Source organism: Balaenoptera borealis (genome assembly GCF_965194805.1).
Source record: "Balaenoptera borealis genome assembly, chromosome: 1".
Taxonomy (NCBI): domain Eukaryota; kingdom Metazoa; phylum Chordata; class Mammalia; order Artiodactyla; family Balaenopteridae; genus Balaenoptera; species Balaenoptera borealis.
This window is the reverse complement of record NC_138860.1, coordinates 5,644,103-5,667,576: the sequence shown is the minus strand read 5'-3', so window position 1 is coordinate 5,667,576 and position 23,474 is coordinate 5,644,103. Positions and strand designations below refer to the sequence as shown.

Here is a 23,474-nt window from a genome sequence, read left to right as displayed (position 1 = left end):
TAAGTTGATTTGTCAAGGACAGCAGATGTTTGTTTGGCAAAGTGGCAGCACGGAGAGAAAATTGTATTTCTTAGTATGACCATCTGCAAGAAAGAGGTTTGGAAATCCTCTAATGAGCGTGCTAGGATAGAAGGCACTCAAGTTGGATTATCAGGCTTTTGTTTTGCCTGGTGTGTATGGTGTGTAAGGCAAGGCTAGAGAAGAATTGGGAAAATAGAGGGGATTTTTGAGGTCACATTGCAGCAGAGAGAGGAAAGCAAAGGAGGGAGGAATTTCAAGGAGAGATGACAGCTAAGAAAAGGACCTCAGTTTTAGGTGATACCTGCTCCTGATTTTGATAGTGTGCTGTTGATCCATGAGAAGCAGAAGATTGAGCAAGGGGTCGGTAACCATAGGATTGGTATAGAATATTGTGGGATGAGTTCAGTTTTGGAGTCAAACTGATCTGTGTTCAAAACATACCTCTTACATCCTGTTGGTGTCAGCTTGTATGCTTCTCAGACTATAGTGAAAAACACAGAGACGTGCTCAGCCTTTCAGTTCTTTCTGAAAAATAATAATTTTACAAGCAGTAATTCATATTTTTCCAATTGAAAAAATCATATATTTTGAAGAATAATGAAACATTTGCCTGAGGATATGGTATAATATATCTAAACTATTTCTACATGAAATACAGGGTAAAGGATATTCTTTTAGAAAATATTCAATTTATGCATGCGCATGTCCAAATTTATCTTTTTTTCTTTTTAATTTTTTCATTTAAAGCTCTTTTACTTTCCCAGCATTTAATGGCCTGTTTACACAATAGATTCTGAAACTCAGAGCAACTCTCTGGAGACCCAGAGGAAATGAATAGTGGCAGATATGCATTAGTGCAGGTTATAAAACATAATTACATTAAAATTTTTAGGTAAAAGCACATTTTAATTCATTAAACCTGCATTGCAGAAGCATACTAAGTTTTTATGGATAAATTTTTTTTCCACTGGAGGGTGCAATTCATCAGTGTATCAAGATTTCTACAGTTCCTTTAATGAGTATACTTTATAAATAATACCAGAGAGCTGATTATTTCCAAGACACTAATGTAGAATGCTGAGTAGATTTTATAAAACTTTAAATAGATAGAATTTCACTAATAGGAATCTGGGCTTTATTCTACAATATACTTGTGATTTAATTAGGATCAAATGATTTTTAAGCTAAGGGTATTCTTTTATTCTCTCTTTTGGATACTATGTATGACTTTCTTGGTTATTAGTACTGCAAAAATGTATGCTAAAATTCATAATAGAAATACAGTCCTACTTATTATGAAGTTTTTGCAGTTTTCTTTAGCAGTCTATGTATTTATTTAAAATTCTCTGGGAAATATAGATTATTAGACTTTACACACAGTAATAATATGTGGTCTAAAATTAAATGTAAATTTAATAAGCATAAAACTAATATATACATTTAATTGAATTTTTTGTTTTCATTATATATCTTTATGTAGTATGAAGGCTTTTAGATAATGTGTGCCTTCAGTATAACACCAATAAAATATAAATTTTAATAACAGCCAATATTTATTGAACACCAACCAACTGGGTCTCAGCAGAGTTCTGTACTGATTAACTTTCCATTTTTAACTTATTTAATTCTCACAACAACCTCAACAAATAGGTAACATTTTCCCCACTTCACAAATGAGGAATCTCAGGTGTCACGTGACTTACCCACGTTCATACAGTTGGTATGAACTGCAGCTCAACCTGGGTGACCTGACTTCATGGCCCAGACTTAATCACTGTTTAATAGCTATGTTGTACTTGTCGGTGCCAACCTCTGCTACCCAAACAGTAATGTGTTGATTTTTATTTTAGACACTTGAAGACAGGCACTTTGCATGGTGGTTAATGTCTCAAAGATCTCCATCAAATATTGTGGCTTTTGCTTGCCTGGAACTGACAGAACTGCTTTAATTATGACTTAAATGAATGGTGGCTCAGACTCTTAATTGTCTACCCCAGCAGCTCTCCTCTCCTCCCCTACCCATAGCAGAACACCAAGATTGCCACTCAGAGGAAAAGACTGCATTGTCCCATCTCATGCCATCTCAGAGATGCACAGCTGCATAACCAAGTGGGCGGTGAAATGTTAAGTGTAAGTGTTGGGCAGGACTTCCAGGAGGTCTCCTTAAGAAGTAAGGTCTGTGGCCTGTGACATTTACTCCTATTTACCCTCTCCCACTGCCCACAGTGCTGGCATGAAGAGCAGCTGGAGCTCAAGCAGCCAGGATGACAGAACAAGAGAGGGAAGGAACTTCTATCTCCCGTAAGCCTCTATTTTGAGTTTTTCTGATATAGGCAGCTCTTTAATCATATTAACAGTTAAGGAGTTTTATAAGGTTTAAAAACCCATGTTGTCTATCTTTTGATCCTCAGTCAACACCAGACCACAGCCTTTCTCAACAGATGTGACCCTACCATGAGGCCACCAAATATCCTTTCTATATTAATTTTGAATATGTTATTGGGCTAGTGATATGTGTTTGCTTAATTCTACAACATCATTTCTTTAAAGATCATTTCTACCCATAGTTTAAAATTAATTGCAAAACTTGTTCTACTCAGGGTAAAAATTTGCAGCTTGCTTTTACCGTTGTCAATTATTTAAAATATTTTAATTCATGCCAGGTGTTATTTCCCTTTTTGTAACCAGGAGGAGTACTATGGTGTACTCTTCTTGAGGTCAAATAAGTTAAAAAGTATTTTTATGAGATTAGTAACATGATTTGGCAGTAAAGAATATGCATGACACATTTTGTATAAAAAAATTGACAAACTTCCTAGATTCCCAGCATTTCCTCTTTGCTCAGACACAAACCTAGATTATGCTGACCTCTCTTTAAACTTGCCACCTACCTCTAAGGAAAAGAATAAAGAAGTTTGCTTTAAGGCCCTTTCCTTGAAGTTTAATCGATGTTTGAGAAAAAACAATTCATGAAATGTCCTAGATTAGTAGATGACCAAAGGTCTATGGGAGGTAGAATATCATACAGGTTTTAAGGTTTTTGCCAGATGTAATAGTAACAGTAGCAACATAACATGGTTATTAATAGTACTTTCACTTATGCAGCACTTATGGTGTACTTGGCACAGTACTTAATGATTTGTATGTATTAAGCCATTTAAGTCATTCAGTTCTCTCCATTCTAACAGAGGTACTGTTTTACAGCTCAGGGAACTGAACCACAACAACATTAAACAATTTGCTCAAGGTCACTCAGCTAAAATGGAGAAATCAGGACTTGAACCCATGCTTTTTGATCTTGCAATAGTACAATATTATACAGTATTCCTCCATTTAGAGAATTGTTATAATTATTGTACTAAATTAGCTGAATGAAAGATATAATTAGAGAACTATTTAGAAAGCTATGCTGAATATAGCTTCTTTCTTTTTTTTTTTTTTTGGGCCGTGGGTCATGCGGGATCATAGTTCCTCAACCAAGGATCGAACCCATGCCCCCTGCATTGGGAGCACGGAGTCTTAACCACTGGACTCCGAGGGAAGTCCTGAATATAGTTTCTTGATCTATGCTTCTCAGACCCTCTTTCTTGGTATTGAAGTGTAAATTTGTGCAAACCATTGTTTGAATACTTAATAATTGAATATTTAGTAAATTTTTTAATCTCCTACCCCTATCTTGCCCCTCCCCGCTTCCCTCTCCCCACTGGTAACCACTAGTTTGTTCTCTATATCTGTGAGTCTGCTACTCTTTTGTTATATTTACTAGTTTGTTGTAATTTTTAGATTCCGCATGTAAGTGATATCATATGATATTTGTCTTTCTCTTTCTGACTTCACTTAGTATGATCATCTCTAGGTCCATCCATGTTGCTGCAAATGGCAAAATTTCATTCTTTTTTATGGCTGAGTAGTATTCCATTGTGTATATACATATATCACATCTTCTTTATCCGTTCATCTGTTGATGGACACAGGTCGCTTCCATATCTTGGCAATTGTGAATAGTGCTGCTATGAACATAGGGGTGCATTCTGAATTAGTGTTAGAATAATTTAATATTGAATAATTTAAGATTTTTAATTCTTTTTTCACCAAGTTAATTTCCAAAGGAAACATTCATGATAGTTATCCAAATTTTTCATTTTATTTCTATTTTTCTATGACCTCACCAGATATAGGTATTAGGATAGACATTATAATCAGTTTTAGATTAAGTCTTGGGAAAGAATCACCATGTGGCAAATTAAATCTATCTGATAAGGTGTTAATTATATCTAGTTCCCTTATGGTTGGTCCTGTAGGTAAAAAAAAAAAAAAAAATTATCCACTTTCATGTCTGCCAAGAGTATGCAAAAGAAAATGATGTATAGGGCTGAAAATATCCTTTGGAATCTATTAAATACTGCCTGTATTTTGCAGAGAAAGATAAAGTCCATATTGATCAAAAAACTTGACCAAGATAATTTACCCAAGCAAAAGGTAGCAATAAAATATACAGAGCATGTACTCGAGTGTCAGAAGATGTAGGTCAGATCTTGGTTCTGTAATTGATTAATCAAGAAAACTTGGAGTGTTACTTAACCTCTGGGAGGATAAAGATTTTAACTAGTAAAATTAGCTAATGACACAATAATATTACCTATAAAATTGTCTTGAGGATCAAATGAGAAGATATATGTGGCAGTGTTTTACAAACTATTAAGTGATATATAAATGGTAGCTACTATTAATTAGATTTTGTTTTCCATTATAGAGAGGAGGTACTATAAAACCTACATATCATCAACAACTTAGAAATGGTTCCCATACCAAGACAAAGGCAGGAGATATTATAGCTTCTTTATAAAATATTTTCATAAAAATTTCAGATGTTATAGTAAGTACTGAATAATTAGATTACAGTTCCTAGCTTATCATTTTTTTTTATTCAAACAGAAAGTCACAAAAATTATAATCATCCTCATCAGTTCACTCAGTCCCATGTAATTAATTATTTTTTTCATCTTGATTTTTTGTTAGCACTTTTATGAATTCATCAGTTTTCCATTAGAGTTCTGAAAATGCTTATTCATTCAGTTCAGCAGTATAGTCAGTTACCAGAAACCTGTACTTGTCAGTCTTTTCCATGAATTCCTTGAAGATGAAACCTTTTTATAGGAACATTTTTGCAAAAGCATCAGAGTACACCCAGAACTGTCTGTAAATGAAAAAAGACTTAAAAATGACCAGAGTTAAAGATTTGATGAAAGTTCATAATAATGCAATTGACAAGGAAATTTAGTTATTTCTGAGATATACATTTTAAAGTAATAACTAGAATTATGACTTATAACATTATACCAGAATATATAAGATTTTTAGAAATTTCATGTAATGTCTGAAACATTTAACATATTTCCATACGAATAACCCAAAGAAAGTTTAGTATTAGCTGTTTTTTTGTTTGTTTGTTTGTTTGTTTATACTGCAGGTTATTATTAGTCATCAATTTTATACACATCAGTGTATACATGACAATCCCAATCGCCCAATTCAGCACACCACCATCCCCACCCCACCGCGGTTTTCCCCCTTGGTGTCCATACGTTTGTTCTCTACAACTGTGTCTCACCTTCTGCCCTGCAAACCGGTTCATCTGTACCATTTTTCTAGGTTCCACATACATGCATTAATATACGATATTTGTTTTTCTCTTTCTGACTTATTTCACTCTGTATGACAGTCTCTAGATCCATCCACATCTCAACAAATGACTCAATTTCGTTCCTTTTTATGGCTGAGTAATATTCCATTGTATATATGTACCACAACTTCTTGATCCATTTGTCTGTCGATGGACATTTAGGTTGCTTCCATGACCTGGCTATTGTAAATAGTGCTGCAGTGAACATTGGGGTGCATGTGTCTTTTTGAATTATGGTTTTCTCGGGGTATATGGCCAGTAGTGGGATTGCTGGATCATATGGTAGTTCTATTTTTAGTTTTTTAAGGAACCTCCATACTGTTCTCCATAGTGGCTGTATCAATTTACATTCCCACCAACAGTGCAAGAGGGTTCCCTTTTCTCCACACCCTCTCCAGCATTTGTTGTTTGTAGATTTTCTGATGATGCCCATTCTAACTGGTGTGAGGTGATACCTCATTGTAGTTTTGATTTGCATTTCTCTAATAATTAGTGATGTTGAGCAGCTTTTCATGTGCTTCTTGGCCATCTGTATGTCTTCTTTGGAGAAATGTCTATTTAGGTCTTCTGCCCATTTTTGGATTGGGTTGTTTGTTTCTTTAATATTGAGCTGCATGCACTGTTTATATATTTTGGAGATTAATCCTTTGTTGATTCGTTTGCAAATATTTTCTCCCATTCTGAGGGTTGTCTTCTTGTCTTGTTTATAGTTTCCTTTGCTGTGCAAAAGCTTTGAAGTTTCATTAGGTCCCATTTGTTTATTTTTGTTTTTATTTCAATTACTCTAGGAGGTGGATCAAAAAAGATCTTGCTGAGATTTATGTCAAAGAGTGTTCTTCCTATGTTTTCCTCTAAGAGTTTTATACTGTCCGATCTTACATTTAGGTCTCGAATCCATTTTGAGTTTATTTTTGTGTATGGTGTTAGGGAGTGTTCTACTTTCATACTTTTACATGTAGCTGTCCAGTTTTCCCAGCACCACTTATTAAAGAGACTGTCTTTTCTCCATTGTATATCTTTGCCTCCTTTGTCATAGATTAGTTGACCATAGGTGTGTGGGTTTATCTCTGGGTTTTCTATCTTGTTCCATTGATCTATGTTTCTGTTTTTGTGCCAGTACCATATTGTCTTGATTACTGTAGCTTTGTAGTATAGTCTGAAGTCAGGGAGTCTGATTCCTCCAGCTCCGTTTTTTTCCCTCAAGACTGCTTTGGCTATTCGGGGTCTTTTGTGTCTACATACAAATTTTAAGATGATTTGTTCTAGTTCCGTAAAAACTGCCGTTGGTAATTTGATAGGGAGTGCATTGAATCTATAGATTGCTTTGGGTAGTATAGTCATTTTCACAATATTGATTCTTCCAATCCAAGAACATGGTATATCTCTCCATCTGTTGGTATCATCTTTAATTGCTTTCATCAGTGTCTTATAGTTTTCTGCATACAGGTCTTTTGTCTCCCTAGGTAAGTTTGTTCCTAGGTATTTTATTCTTTTTGTTGCAATGGTAAATGGGAGTGTTTACATAATTTCTCTTTCAGATTTTTCATCATTAGTGTATAGGAATGCAAGAGATTTCTGTGCATTAATTTTGTATCCTGCAACTTTACCAAATTCATTGATTAGCTCTAGTAGTTTTCTGGTGGCATTTTTAGGATTCTCTATGTATAGTATCATGTCATCTGCAAACAGTGACAGTTTTACTTCTTCTTTTCCAATTTGTATTCCTTTTATTTCTTTTTCTTCTCTGATTGCCATGGCTAGGACTTCCAAAACTATGTTGAATAATAGTGGTGAGAGTGGACATCCTTGTCTCGTTCCTGATCTTAGAGGAAATGCTTTCAGTTTTTCACCGTTGAGAATGATGTTTGCTGTGGGTTTGTCATATATGGCCTTTATTATGTTGAGGTAGGTTCCCTCTATGCCCACCTTCTGGAGAGTTTTTATCATAGATGGGTGTTGAATTTTGTCAAAAGCTTTTTCTGCATCTATTGAGATGATCATATGGTTTTTATTCTTCAATTTGTTAATATGGTGTATCACATTGATTGATTTGCGTATATTGAAGAATCCTTGCATCCCTGGGATAAATCCCACTTGATCATGGTGTGTGATCCTTTTAATGTGTTGTTGGATTCTGTTTGCTAGTATTTTTTGGAGAATTTTTGCATCTATATTCATCAGTGATATTGGTCTGTAATTTTCTTCTTTTGTAGTATCTTTGTCTGGTTTTGGTATCAGGGTGATGGTGGCCTCATAGAATGAGTTTGGGTGTGTTCCTACCTCTGCAATTTTTTGGAAGAGTTTGAGAAGGATGGGTGTTAGCTCTTCTCTAAATGTTTGATAGAATTCACCTGTGAAGCCATCTGGTCCTGGACTTTTGTTTGTTGGAAGATTTTTAATCACAGTTTCAATTTCATTACTTGTGATTGGTCTGTTCATATTATCTATTTCTTCCTGGTTCAGCCTTAGAAGGCTATACCTTTCTAAGAATTTGTCCATTTCTTCCAGGTTGTCCATTTTATTGGCATAGAGTTGCTTGTAGAAGTCTCTTAGGATGCTTTGTATTTCCACGGTGTCTGTTCTAACTTCTCCTTTTTCATTTCTAATATTATTGATTTGAGTCTTCTCCCTCTTTTTCTTGATGAGTCTGGCTAATGATTTATCAATTTTGTTTATCTTCTCAAAGAACCAGCTGTTAGTTTTATTGATCTTTGCTGTTGTTTTCTTTGTTTCTATTTCATTTATTTCTACTCTGATCTTTATGATTTTTTCCTTCTGCTAACTTTGGGTTTTGTTTGTTCTTTCTCTAGTGCCTTTAGGTGTAAGGTTAGATTGTTTACTTGAGATTTTTCTTGTTTCTTTAGGTAGGCTTGTATAGCTATAAACTTCCCTCTTAGAACTGCTTTTGCTGCATCCCATAGGTTTTGGTTCGTCGTGTTTTCATTGTCATTTGTCTCTAGGTATTTTTTGATTTCCTCTTTGATTTCTTCAGTGATCTCTGGTTATTTAGTAACGTATTGTTTAGCCTCCATGTGTTTTTTACGTTTTTTTCCTTGTAATTCATTTGTAATCTCATAGCCTTGTGGTCAGAAAAGATGCTTGATATGATTTCAATTTTCTTCAATTTACTGATGCTTGATTTGTGACCCATGATGTGATCTATCCTGGAGAATGTTCCGTGCACATTTGAGAAGAAAGTGTAACCTGCTGTTTTTGGATGGAATGTCCTATAAATATCAATTAAATCTATCTGGTCTATTGTGTCATTTAAAGCTTCTGTTTCCTTATTTATTTTCATTTTGGATGACCTGTCCATTGGTGTAAGTGAGGTGTTAAAGTCCCCCACTATTATTGTGTTACTGTCGATTTCCTCTTTTATGGCTGTTAGCCATTGCCTTATGTATTGAGGTGCACCTATGTTGGGTGCATAAATATTTATAATTGTTATATTTTCTTCTTGGATTGATCCCTTGATCATTATGTAGTGTCCTTCCTTGTCTCTTGTAACATTCTTTATTTTAAAGTCTATTTTATCTGATATGAGTATAGCTACTCCAGCTTTCTGTTGCTTTCCATTTGCATGGAATATCTTTTTTCCATCCCCTCACTTTCAGTCTATATGTGTCTCTAGGTGTGAAGTGGGTCTCTTGTAGACAGCATATATATGGGTCTTGTTTTTGTATCCATTCAGCAAGCCTGTGTCTTTTGGTTGGAGCATTTAATCCATTCACGTTTAAGGTAATTATCGATATGTATGTTCCTCTGACCATTTTCTTAATTGTTTTGGGTTTGGTTTTTTTTTTTTTTTTTTAATTTATTTATTTTATTTATTTATTTTTGGCTGTGTTGGGTCTCCGTTTCTGTGCGTAGGCTTTCTCTAGTTGCGGCGAGCGGGGGCTACTCTTCATCGCAGTGCGCGGGCTTCTCATTGTCATGGCCTCTCTTGTTGCGGAGCACAGGCTCTACACGTGCAGGCTCAGTAGTTGTGGCTCACGGGCTTAGTTGCTCCGCGGCATGTGGGATCTTCCCAGACCAGGGCTCGAACCCATGTCCTCTGCATTGGCAGGCAGATTCTTAACCACTGCGCCACCAGGGAAGCCCCTTGGGTTTGTTTTTGTAGATCCTTTTCTTCTCTTGTGTTTCCCACTTAGAGAAGTTCCTTTAGCATTTGTTGTAGAGCTGGTTTGTTGGTGCTGAATTCTCTTAGCTTTTGCTTGTCTGTAAAGCTTTTGATTTCTCCATCGAATCTGAATGAGATCCTTGCGGGGTAGAGTAATCTTGGTTGTAGGTTCTTCCCTTTCATCACTTTAAGTATATCATGCCACTCCCTTCTGGCTTGTAGAGTTTCTGCTGAGAAATCAGCTGTTAACCTTATGGGAGTTCCTTTGTATGTTATTTGTCACTTTTCCCTTTCTGCTTTCCATAATTTTTCTTTGTCTTTAATTTTTGCCAATTTGATTACTATGTGTCTCGGCGTGTTTCTCCTTGGGTTTATCTTGTATGGGACTCGCGGCACTTCCTGGACTTGGGTGGCTATTTCCTTTCCCATGTTAGGGAAGTTTTCGACTATAATCTCTTCAAATATTTTCTCGGGTCCTTTCTCTCTTCTCCTTCTGGGACCCCTATAATGCAACTGTTGTTGCGTTTAATGTTTTCCCAGAGGTCTCTTAGGCTGTCTTCATTTCTTTTCATTCTTTTTTCTTTATTCTGTTCTGCAGCAGTGAATTCCACCATTCTGTCTTCCAGGTCACTTATCTGTTCTTCTGCCTCAGTTATTCTGCTATTGGTTCCTTCTAGTGTAGTTTTCATTTCAGTTAAAGTATTGTTTATCTCTGTTTGTTTGTTCTTAATTCTTCTAGGTCTTTGTTAAACATTTCTTGCATCTTCTCGATCTTTGCCTCCATTCTTTTTCCGAGGTCCTGGATCATCTTGACTATAACTATTCTGAATTCTTTTTCTGGAAGGTCGCCTATCTCCACTTCATTTTGTTGTTTTTCTGGGATTTTATCTTGTTCCTTCATCTGGTATATAGCCCTCTGCCTTTTCATCGTGTCTGTCTTTCTGTGAATGTGGTGCTTGTTCCACCAAAGGAACAAACAAAGGCTGTAGGATTGTATTTCTTCTTGCTTCTGATGTCTGCCCTCTGGTGGATGAGGCTATCTAAGAGGCTTGATGGGAGGGACTGGTGGTGGGTAGAGCTGACTGTTGCTCTGGTGGGCAGAGCTCAGTAAAACTTTAATCCACTTGACTGTTGATGCGTGGGGCTGGGTTCCCTCCCTGTTGGTTGTTTGGCCTGAGGCAACCCAACACTGGAGCCTATGTGGGCTCTTTGGTGGGGCTAATGGTGAACTCTGGGAGGACTCACGCCAAGGAGTACTTCCCAGAACCTCTGCTGCCAGTGTCCCTGTCCCCATGGTGAAACAGAGCCACCTCCCACCTCTGCAGGAGACCCTCCAACACTAGCAGATAGGTCTGGTTCAGTCTCCCCCGGGGTCACTGCTCCTTCCCCTGGGTCCCGATGCACACACTACTTTGTGTGTGCCCTCCAAGAGGGGAGTCGCTGTTTCCCCCAGTCCTGTTGAATTCCTGCAGTCAATTCCCACTACGCTTCAAAGTCTGATTCTCTAGGAATTCCTCCTCCCGTTGCTGGACCCCCAGGTTGGGAAGCCTGATGTGGGGCTCAGAACCTTCACTCCAGTGAGTGGATTTCTGTGGTATAAGTGTTCGCCAGTCTGTGAGTCACCCACCCACCAGTTACGGGATTTGATTTTACTGTGATTGCGCCCCTCCTACCATCTCATTGTGGCTTCTCCTTTGTCTTTGGATGTGGGGTATCTTTTTTGGTGAGTTCCAGTGTCTTCCTGTTGATGATTTTCCAGCAGCTAGTTGTGATTCTGGTGTTCTCGCAAGAGGGAGTGAGAGCACGTCCTTCTACTCCGCCATCTTGGTTCCTCCTCGCATGTCACATTTTAAAAAATGCACTTTTGACCATCTTCCTCCAAACTAGGGAACTCCACACTCCAGAGGCCCTCCTTTCAACGTGCTGCCTCTCCCCTTCTGCGCAGGTCCTAAGACTAGCTTATCATTTTAAAATCATACATTTTTAAACTCCTAAAATAGCCTTCAGTTTTGTTTTAGTCTGTTACAAAAAATTAAAAAGGATTTTGACATCAATATTCTTCACAAATATTTTAAAGTAAAATTATGGTTTTTAGTTCAAAACTTTTAATCTGTATACCCAATCTCATTTTTCAAATTCTTTAATGGCTTTCAGGAAATGCAAGGCAACAGTAACACTTCCCCACTAGAAGATGAGAGACTAAGACATGAATCCATTTGAGGAAATGCTTCAACCTTCCTCCAGCTGTTTGTCTCTGAATATATTTCTTGGATATAAAATGATACAAATATGATATTTAAAACTTTTGTGAGCTGACTGCAAAATGAATATGAGATCTGGACTTTTTAGGCAGTCCTATGGCAACAGGATCCTAAGGCTGAGAGCAAATTCACTGAGTTGTCTATATTACATATAAATACGTATTCATGGGAAGGGGCCTCACGCCAAAGGGAGTATGAGCTCAGCGTCTGGGTTTCTGTTTCTGATGTCCTCCATCACTTCACCTCTTATAGTGAGAGTCCAGCCCATTCGCAGTCTTGCTCCCACGAGGGAAGGACAAAAGAGCCTCCAGTCAGCTCTTCTGCTTTCTCTCCCACCTTCTCAGATCACTTCCTTTCAAAGTGGCCTAAAACTACGAGGAGAATCTGTAGATCTAGAAAAGCTGGGAGAGCAAACAAGTATTGAAGACACTTAGGTAAAGACATACTGGGAGTGAAAAAATGTGTGAGTGAAATAAAGGTAGGAAAGATGAGTTGTCTGCTCCTCAGCTCTTGCTCTTTTCTTCTTATTCCTCAGCAACTTGTCTCTGATGATGAGTCCATGTCACCTAAAATCCAGGACTTAAATAAATTAGAGCAGTAAGAAACTAGCTTCAGTACAGCAATATCTAAAACTAGATGAATTTGATAAGAAAATAGTTTTCAGTGAGGATCTAAAAATACGGATGAGGAGGGGAATGGAAGGGGCAATTCATATGAGAAGTAGAACTCTGTACACTGAAAAAAGTGTGTTAAAGATACTTAGCATTTAATAAGATTTATACATATAAACATAAAATATAAGACACAAGGTTTGCTTCATGTACTCAATTTGAGGTCTCACCTAAATGACAGCACAGGGGGGTAGGCTTTAGCAGAAATCAAACCCTTAAAAAATAAAGTAAAATTTAAGATAAATGACTTTGAGGGCTTTATGTGAAGGAAAACAACACCTTTGCCCAATGCAAGTAGGACAGGACTGTCTCCTCATCTTATTTCCAATGCTCTTCATAATTTGCATTTAAAACTTGAAGAGTGTCCTCCACCTACCTGCTGCCAGACTTGTCTTATATAGATTTCTACTTGCCTATTGCCAAGAGAATAAGCATGGAACTAGATTCTGAGGGCGCTGGAGTCAAAGGGGGATGTATCGTAAAGTGGATAAAGTATAATATGGGATAACTCTCTGAGGATGCAAGATTTAACACCCAGGCAAGAACCCTGGGAAACAGTGCAAACATGCTGAAAGGTTGGCATTACCATGGAGAAAGTGAGGAGCCGCAAGCAAGGTAGAAATGCCAGAATTGGCATCCCAGATGGTGAAAGACTAGGCAAAGTGGGCATGCTAGAGTGGATACACCACATAAGACTGGGAAGCCCACCAGAGGCCTGTTTCCAAGGGGGCCTAGAGGATTCATGGTTCACAATGAGGAATGAGCTGGTGAGGGGGGCACCAACCTTGGAAAGAATCTCAGTAGTAGCTCTCCTCCCCAGGCCAGAGAGTAAGAGATGCTTTTTGTGGAATGCAGAATAATGGCCCCCCGAAGATGTTCAAGACCTAGTTCCCAGAACCTGTGAATATGTAACCTTCATAGCAAAAGGGACTTTGCAGATTTGATTAAGGATTTTGATATGAGGAGATTATCCTGTATTATTCTAGTGGGCCTACTGTAATCACAGGGGTGTTTATGAGAAAGAGGCAGGAGGGTCAGAGTCAGAGAAGGAATCAGAGGTTGGAATGAAGTGGTCATGAGCCAAGGACTGCAGGCATCCTATAGAAGCTGGAAAAGGCAAGTAAAGGGATTATGCCCTGGAGCCTCCAGAAGGAATGCAGCTAAGTGAACACTTGATTTTAGCCCAGTGAGATTCATTTTGGATTTTGACCTCCAGACCTGCAAGAGGATAAATCTGTGTAGTTTTAAGCCACTGTTTTTGGTAATGTGTTACAACAGCTATAGGGAAAGACTTCACTTTTAAAGAACTGGACTAACTAATGGGGATGACCCCCTAAAACAGTGGAGACCAAATGGCCATGCTTCACAGTTAGGAGTCAGGTGGGTGCCCTTATGTTAAAGAGGAGAAAGGTCTGAGTGGCAGTCAGGAGAGCTGACTAATGGAGAGGCTGTGGCTCCCAGAACATAGTGCCCCAAAGAGGCAAGACAGATGGACAGCCCACACAGACAGTACTCAGTCTACACAGTGAGAAGAGATCAAGGATGGATGACCAGGAGGCTGTAGCCAGTTGCTTCAAAAAAACTCATGATTCCTTTTCCAATTTTAGGATTTGAACCACTTTTCAAACCCACTGAGTGAAGAAGAGGTCAGGTATCCAACGGGAAGGACTCTTGAAAAGTGTATATGGTAATAATTTATCTAATACTACCACAATAGAACCTGTGACCAATTCTTTGGGTAACAGGACAAAGGTGAATACCCAAACACTTTAAGGACTGCTTAAAGTCAGAATCTGAGTTGACTTTGTTACTCAGAAACCCCAAATCTCATCACAGCCCTCCTATTAGACTGAAGTCATATGAGGCCAAGTAATGGAATCCTGGCCCAGATCCAGTTCACAGGGGGTCCACTGGTTCCACAAGTATACCCATTGTTTATTTCCCTTCCTTTAAAGTATAATTGAAATGGACATACTTGATAGTTGACACAACCCTCACTTTGGTTCTTTGGCCTGAGGGTGGGTGGGTGAGGAAGGTCAAGTGGAAATTTTTGAAATTACTTGCCATTGTGGCCAAGACAGTGAATAAAAAACACTATTCAATGTCAGGAGGAATGGCAGAAATTACTACCACTCTTAAAGGATGCAGAGATGGTGGTCCCCCCTGTATTTCTATTTGATCCACCAGTTTGTTTTCTACAAAAGGCGATGGTCCTTGGAAAACTACAGTAGATACTATAAATTCTGTCAAGTACTAGCCCCAATTGCAGTTGCCGTGACATAAAAGAATACCTTTTCTAGAGCCAATTTAAAAAAGAACTTAAGTAGATACATCAGGCAAATGTATTTTTTTCATCCTAAATAGAAAAGTGGATCAGAAACATTTCATATTCATTTGGAATGGACAAAAGTATGATGTACAGTCGTGACCTAGGACTATATTAACTCCTCTGTCATCTGTCATAATATAATCCTGAAAGACCTGAAACTGTTCGAACACACTAGTTCATTATGTTGAGGACACAATGCTAATCATACTGGATGAGCAAGAAATGATAAGTATCAAGGATGCATTGATAAGATACATTTACTTGAGAGGGAAGGAGATTAATGCTATGAGATTTCAGGGACCTGCTACATCAGTAATATTTTAGAGGTCCAGTCGTCTGAAGCATGTTAGGCTATACTCTTCACAGTGAAGGACAAATTCTTGCATCTTGTAACTTCCATCATGAAGAATGAAGCAAAAGGCTTGGGAGGCCTCCTTGGGTTCTGGAGACAGACTATTCCACACTTGGAAATACTGCTCCAGCCCAAATATTAAGTGACATGAAAGGCTGACAGTTTTGAGTGAGGCCTGGGGCAGAAAGGGGTTCTGATGCAAGACCAACAGATGATGCAACCTCTGCTTGGACAATACAACTCAAGAGACCGTATTATTTTAGATGTATCTGTGAGATAAGATGCAGTGTGGAATCTATGGTCAAATTCCAGAATCTCAATGCAAGCCTTTGGAGTTGTGAAGCAAGGCCATGCCATCTGCAGTGGAGAATTATTTAGCTTTTGGAAAACAAATCCAGATGGGCTACTGGGCCCTGGTAGAGATGGAATGCCTGGCTATGAATCATGAGATGGCCCTGCTGCCAGGGCCGCTCAGCATGAGAAAGATTCCATCAAACACACCAAGTCATAAGGTCGGGGCCCCAGCAGCAACCCAGTTTGAAACGGAAATGTTACACTGTTGATTAGATATAAGCGGGGACAGAGGGCACAGATACTTCAAAAGCCCCATGGCATCTACGTTCCACCCCTCATGGGACTTGGATCCACTTCTTCATATTCATTCCAGGAGCCATTCCTTCAGGATTCTAGAGGGCCTCTTTTCCTGGGAGAATCTTTAAGGAGAACATGAGTGACACTAACCACAGCAGCCTCCATTGCAGCTAATCAAAGTGATATAACTGGTCTTCTGAATCTTTCTTCTCTACTAAGACCCTCACCCTCAGCTCTTCTAGGTGGATTAATGGTGGTTTGACCTAGACCCCAATATGTGATGGGTCTGAGCCCTTGGCTTTCCAGGACTTACTTAGGGCATAGCTGTTACACTTGCCCATTAGCCATCAAGATCGGTCAAGGATGTATCAAGGGCCACCTAGTTGGGAGCCAAACATACTTCTCCTGATGCAACTAGGGTATGGTTGGCTAACAATCTGTAGCTGTTTTCTTATTCGATATTTACCTAACTTTTGAGACAAGGTCATGGTCTTCTCAGGGAAGCCAATGAATAAGATGGCAGTACATGGGCCTAGCCGTTTCTGCCCAGTGTGAGATCCCTCTTATGGACTCTTCTAATGAGTTCTTTGCTCCAGAACTCCCCACTGAGCTGGCAGACAACTTGTCCATCCTGCATCATGATTTGATTGATCCCCTGCCAAATTCTGTTTCCTCCTTTTGTCTTTCATGGGTGTTACCTCCCCTCCTCCAACAAATTAATTTCTTCTCCTAACTCTATCTCTGTGTCTGCTTCTCAGAGAACCTGAATGACCTTCACAAAGAAGTAGGGTAGGGTAGAGACATGTGGATGACCTATGGGAGTGGGCACACAGTCTGAAGATCTTTGTACCACTTGTGGTAGTGGTTTTAAGTGTCCCCACGTTCTTTGATACTCCTCTCTTCAGGAGGTGGAGCCTAGTTTCCCTCCCCTCAACTTTGGGCTAGACTTTCTTCTAATGAATAGAATAAAGACTAGTTTACAAAGGGCACTGTAGCTTCCTGCTCCTTCTCTCTTATATCTCTTCCTCTGGAGGAAGCCAGCTGCCATATCATGAGGAACCCAGGGGACACAGGAGAGCCCCATGTGATGAGGAACAGAGGCTTTCTGCCAACAGCCATGTGAGTGACCTTGGAAATGGACCCTTTAGTCCCCAGACTGCAACCCTAGGCAGCAGCTTGACTGCAACATCCTGAGGGACCCTGAACCAGAACCAGCTGCTTCTGGATTCCTGAGTGGAAGTCGATGCAGATAAATGTTTGCTGTTTCAAACTGCCAAGTGTCAGAGGATTTTGTCACACAGCAATAGATAACCATATACTTGTAAATGACCATCTGAAAGTATCCGCTATTGAAGAAGCACTAAACAGACAAAGTGACTCACCCAGTTGTCATCAGCCAGCCTCTGTCATCAGCCACTCCTGTACTGGTAATGTGGTTGCAAGAATGAGAAACCATGGGGACAGGGATGAAAGCTATTCGTGGTCCCAACAACTTGGGCTCCCATTCACCAAGGCTTATCTGTCTAGTTCTGCAGCTCCTGGAAGCCCGAACTGGCGGCAATGGAGGCCAGCACTGAAACATTCTATGAGGAAACTCACCTGCCAGTTGGTGGCAACGTAGCTGCATTGGACCCTTCTGTGAGGCAGGAGTGGGCATGTGCCCTTGGAATCCACAGGTTGTGTCAGTTATATCCCATGTCACTGAACAGCTGCTGGCCTGACAGAATGATGGAAAAGTCTGTCAAAAGCACAATTAAGAAGTCAGCTCACGTCATCCTCCAGGATGTAAAGTATGTTCCAAATCAGTGACAATGTGTGGTTCTGTGTCCCCAGTGGGCAAATATGTGGGAACCGAGGGTGGAAGCAGGAGTGGCCCAACCCGTCCTCCTTTTGGGGACCCAGTTGGGGAACTTGTACTTTCTGTCCCTGCAACTCTGAGACACTGAAGTGTGTTTTGAGGACCTGATTTCATAGGGGAAATTATTTCATTTGGGTCCCACTAACTCTAAGCTACAGTTGCCAGCTGGGCACTTTGGGTTCCTCATGCTAACGGGCAAGCAGGCAGGGACAGTCGTCAGCATCCTGATGGGGATAATTAGACCTGATAACCAAGCGAAGGCAGGACTCCAGAGGCTCGACATACGCAGTGCTCTGTGGCTGGCTCCCCTGCTGCTCCTGGAGTCCTGTGAGCGCCATGTGGTACGGCCTGTGTTAACCTGCTGTGACGACAGACACGTGGCCCAGTGAGCACCATGTGGTACGGCCTGTGTTAACCTGCTGTGACGACAGACACGTGGCCCTGTGAGCGCCATGTGGTACGGCCTGTGTTAACCTGCTGTGACGACAGACACGTGGCCCATGTGGTACGTCCTGTGTTAACCTGCTGTGATGACAGACACGTGGCCCAGTGAGCACCATGTGGTACGGCCTGTGTTAACCTGCTGTGACGACAGACACGTGGCCCATGTGGTACAGCCTGTGTTAACCTGCTGTGACGACAGACACGTGGCCCAGTGAGCACCATGTGGTACGGCCTGTGTTAACCTGCTGTGATGACAGACACGTGGCCCAGTGAGCACCATGTGGTACGGCCTGTGTTAACCTGCTGTGATGACAGACACGTGGCCCAGTGAGCACCATGTGGTACGGCCTGTGTTAACCTGCTGTGATGACAGACACGTGGCCCAGGTACCCACACTGCCAAATATCCGTCACGTGAGTGAGACCGTCTCAGTCATCTGCCCACCAGCCAAACCACCAGCCGAGTGTGCTGGAGGCATGAGCAAGCCAGAAGAGATAGCTGAGTGCTTCAGACAACCACAGACTCACAATTAAATAAGTGATCAGATTTCTAAGTACCTAAATTCTAGAGTAGTTTGTTATAGAGCCCGAGTATAGATAAATAACTCACAAGGAGAAGGGTTTTAGGAACCAGGATACTGGGCCATCCTTCTTCTCAAACACTGTGTGATCCAAAGGTCTTTCCAAGAAAAATGGACATTTATTAATGACTAGAGTTTCTGAATAAAATCCTTTTCTCATCTACCCTTCTGGTGACCTGATTGAAGCCATGCGTGAATCTTGGGACCGTTCTTTCCTATTTTGTGTTAGGCTTATCCTGAAACCATGCTCTGTGGCCTATCCCCTGGTTCTAGCTTTGGTTCAGGTTGGAATTCTCAACCTTATCACATAGTTGTGCTCTTATGAGCTCTAGTACAAACACATTATGGACAGAAGTAAGGCTGTGTGATTATAGCCTTATGTATTATGGAGTGAACTTGAGAAGTAGCCCTGTACACACTGTGTAAGTATGATCTGTGTGGCTTTTCTTTTCTTTTTTTGCCTTATTGCACTGGCTAGAACTTTCAGCACTATGTTGAATAAGAGAAGTTAAGAGTGGACATCCTCAACTTGTTCCTGATCTTAGGGTGAAAGCATTCCATCCTTCACTATTTAGCTGTGGAGTTTTTGGTAGAAGCTCTTTATCAAGTCAAAGAAGTTTCCCTCCATTCCTATTTTTCTAAGCGTTTCTATCATGCATGGGAGTTAAATTTTGTCAAAGGCTTTTTCTGCATCTAATGATATGCTCATATGATTTTTTTTCTTTAAGGCTTTTAATGTGGTTTATTACATTGATTTTCAAATGTTGAACCAGCCTTGCATATGAGGAATCAATCCCATTTGGTCATAGTGTATAATTCTTTTTATATATTTTTTGGATTCAATTCACTAGTATTTTACTGAGGTTTTTTTGCATCTATGTTCATGAGATATACAGACCTGAAGTTTTCCTTTCTTCTAATGTCTTTACCTGTTTTAGGCATTAGTGTAATGTTGGCCTCATAGAATGAGTTAGGAAGTAGTCTGTCTTTCTACTTTCTGGCAGAGACTGTAGAGAGTTGGTATCATTTCTTCATTGAATGTTTGGTAGAATTTACCAGTAAAACAGTCTGGGCATAGTGCTTTTATTTTTTGAAGATTATTATTTGAAGATTATTGACTCAATTTCTTCAATAGATATAGGCCTCTTCAGATTATTTACTATTTCTTGTATGGATTTTGTATTTTCTGTCTCTAAAGAAAATGGTCCATTTTATCTAAGTTAACAGATTGGTGGGCACAGAGTTGTTCATAGTACTTCCTTTTATTGTCCATCTGATCAGTAGTGACATGTCTGTCTTGCTAGGTTCCCTCTTTTCTGGTCCTTTGGCTAAAGAGTTCAGGCTTTTGCTCGACGTTTATTTGTCTACATCTGTTGGCATTTTTGAATTTCTAGCTTCTTCAGATCCAAGTCTGGGGTATATAAGGCCAAAAAACCCCAAAAAAGAGCTTATCATCGTATCGTTTCTTGAGCCTCGAGTCCACTAGCCAGTCTGCTTTGCTCTATCTTTCAGAGTCTCTTATGTTTCCTTTATATGTATAATGTATAGGGTTTTTAGTTGTAATTAGCAGAAGGAATAGGAAAAAAATATGTATATTCCATTTTCCTGGAAGAGGTCCCAAGAATATTTTTAGATTGTTAAATACTTGAAAAAAGAGCAAAAGAAGAATAAAATTTCATGACACATGAGAACTATATGAAATTCAAAATTCAGTGTCTGTAAGTAAAGTTTTAATTGTCCATGGCTGCTTTTGTGCTACAATGGCTGAGGATGAGTAGTTGCATCAGAGACTGTGTGGTTCAAAACCCTAAACTATTTACTATCTGATCCTTTATAAAAATTTGCTGACCCCTGGATCACATAACAGAATGAATTACTAGAACTTTATTAGCAGAGCTGAGTAGAGTACCTCCTCAATCAAAATTAAAAGAATAAAGGATGTGTAAATTCAGATAGACTCTATTCAGGTTTAGGCCCTGGTGAATACAGATTTGGTTGAAATGTTGGTTAGGAAAGGTGATACTTCTACAGGTTTCCTGCGTTCCTACCCCTAGTATCCATATTTTTTCCATACTTATTATTTTACAATACTTATTTCATCAATTCTAAGAAGTATCTTTCCCTATATTTTAACATCTCTGATGTGACTTGCAATCAATACCTTGTCATAGTTTAATTGGCAGCATTTTTTCCTTCTTAGTAATATAAAAAATAATGATGCAGCTTATAGTTGATGACATCTTAGATTAAATGAGATATGCAGTTGATCTGAAGCAGTCACAAATACATCCTTGAGCAGTTAAGAATGTATACATTTTTTGAGTTTAGGCCAAAAGCTACTCAGGTTATATTAACTTTTCCTTAAACATTGACCTCAAGGTCACCCTTTTAAAAAATAAATTCTTTTTAGTGCAAAGCGTTTTTCACTTATAATTTTTCCAATTAAATGTTTTTCTAGCAAAGTCTGGTACAAATACTCTTAAATATTTTTTCTACTCTCAAAATGTTCCCCTCAAAACTTGAATGTTTCCAAAAAATTTTCTCATTATGATTATACATAATTGTTGTGTGTTTGTAACTTCCATTTGCATATTGGAATTGTATAACCAAGGTTGTCACTGTCATAATGTCGACCAATTCTAAGAGTCCTAAAAGCAAGCACCAAACTAACTTTGAAAGGCATATTGCAAGAAAAAAAAAAAAACAAACCAAACCAATGGTACTATTTCCCACTTATCTAACCTTTCAAGGGCACTTAGCAGTTAGAAGATTATGATAAGTACAGACAGGTTTCATGATTAGAAGGTTCATTAGTAAGAAGGTACAGAATACTAATCACAAGACTTTCATTTGCACTGACAGGGTCTGACCTAGCTAGCATTCATCAGTGACAGTGGAATTGCTCCCTGGTGGTATCAACCCCAGGCAAGGCGGAGAAAACATGTTCTTCATGGAGGAATTCATCAAAAGTAAGCAGCGCTGTACCACACACCATTGCTTTCAGGTGCTCCCCAGAGGGTAGCCAGCATCTTCTCTGAATTGGTTTGTTTGGTCTGTAAAATGCAAAATGCTCAGGGGAAGTTTGCATGTTAAAGAAAAACAGCTTAAACTTTGGAACCTGGGAAAAACAATCATCACACAAATCTGCACCTTAAATAATCTAGGTGACCATGAGTAGATGCTTTGGTAAATATTAAACCTATAAGCCCAGGAGAATATTATTAACTATGAATGTTATTAACTATTAACTATATAGTAGTTATACATGTTATAAACTCTTGTAAAGATTGCCATTTTAAAATATTGTGACACCAAAAGATTACTACATTAATATCACTCAAAATTGCATATTTGAAGCCTGGAAAGATATTTGTACATTTTAATTATACATGTATATTAAATGGCTCTTTTTCCAAACATCACAATTTTCAACAAAATATACCCTCATCATGTAAAAGCATTTTATGAAGAATAATTCCCAGAGTTTGGTCTGTGAAGGACAAAACCAAGCACTGCCAATTTTCCCATCTGCAGAAATCTTACTGCTAATTTGTTACAGAATTAGCAAATGAAATAACTAGAAATTATACAAAACAAAACATGCCTGAGTGGGAAGCATCCAGTCTCTGGAGTCAGACAAACCAGATTTTGAATTCTTTTAATTACTTAAGGACTCTGGGCCTCAATTTTCTTATCTGTAAAGTAGGACAATACTACCTAACATACAGGGTGAGGATAAGTGTTAGATAAATGGTGATTATTGTAGCCAACTCTAAATTGTGTAGTAAATATTTTAAATACAAAAAAACTCCAAAAGAGAAGAAGGAACTCAATGAGACAGGTGAGAGTCGCCTGGAGGTGAGACTTGGGCTAAGCCTTAAAAATTCTCTATTTCTTACAATAATAATATTATTATTATCTTACATTTTAATGTTTCTGAAATTGATGTTAAAATAAATGGTGAAAAAAAGCAGGTAAGGATTAAATTATGATACAGTTAGCATTGCCTACATATTTGCCAATTCATGAGATCCCCACAGATAGGTAAATTTTAGTTTTAATTTGAATCTTTATTATTGATTGCAATGTCTTCACAACAATTAAACTCTGGTACAGGATTAAAACAAAATGTTACTTTTTAAACAAGGTGTGATTAAAGGCCACAGACAAAACTGGCTTCTCAGAATAAATCATGAAACGTTTTGTTAATCTAATTTTTAAATAAGTACTATAATTATAAATTTCAAAATTAAGAAAGATAAGTATAAGAAGGCATGCTATGAAAAATCTCCAACTCACTTGTGTCTCCAACCATCCAGGTGTCTTATCCAAAGTGAAATAAAGTTACAGGTTTTTCTTTTTAATTCTTCTACTGATATTTTATGCATATATAAGCAGACACATGTAATTATAATCCCTTCTTTTTGTAACACAAATGTTACATACTTACTATACACACCATTTTTCACATTTCTTTTTCACAATGTCTTTTGGAATATTTTATGATCAAGTTCATAAATAACTTTTATTCTTTTTTTTAAACAGCTGTTTAGTATTTCATTAA

General features: G+C 38.7%; 1 protein-coding gene across 5 annotated transcripts in view; it reads left to right on the top strand.

Annotated features, from left to right (window-relative positions):
* Positions 1 to 23,474, top strand: part of CRB1 (crumbs cell polarity complex component 1) — a 273,482-nt gene that overhangs the window by 14,373 nt on the left and 235,635 nt on the right. Inside the window, exon 2 of one of the 5 annotated variants that reach the window (XM_082394143.1) lies at positions 21,773 to 21,879. The exons of 3 other annotated variants lie outside the window; for them this stretch is intronic. In XM_082394143.1, the coding sequence (XP_082250269.1) occupies positions 21,852 to 21,879 (28 nt within the window). In that variant the 5' untranslated portion in view covers positions 21,773 to 21,851. Of the gene's footprint in view, positions 1 to 2,247; positions 2,323 to 21,772; positions 21,880 to 23,474 lie in introns of all 5 variants that reach the window. One more of the 5 variants, XM_082394139.1, reaches the window with a different exon arrangement.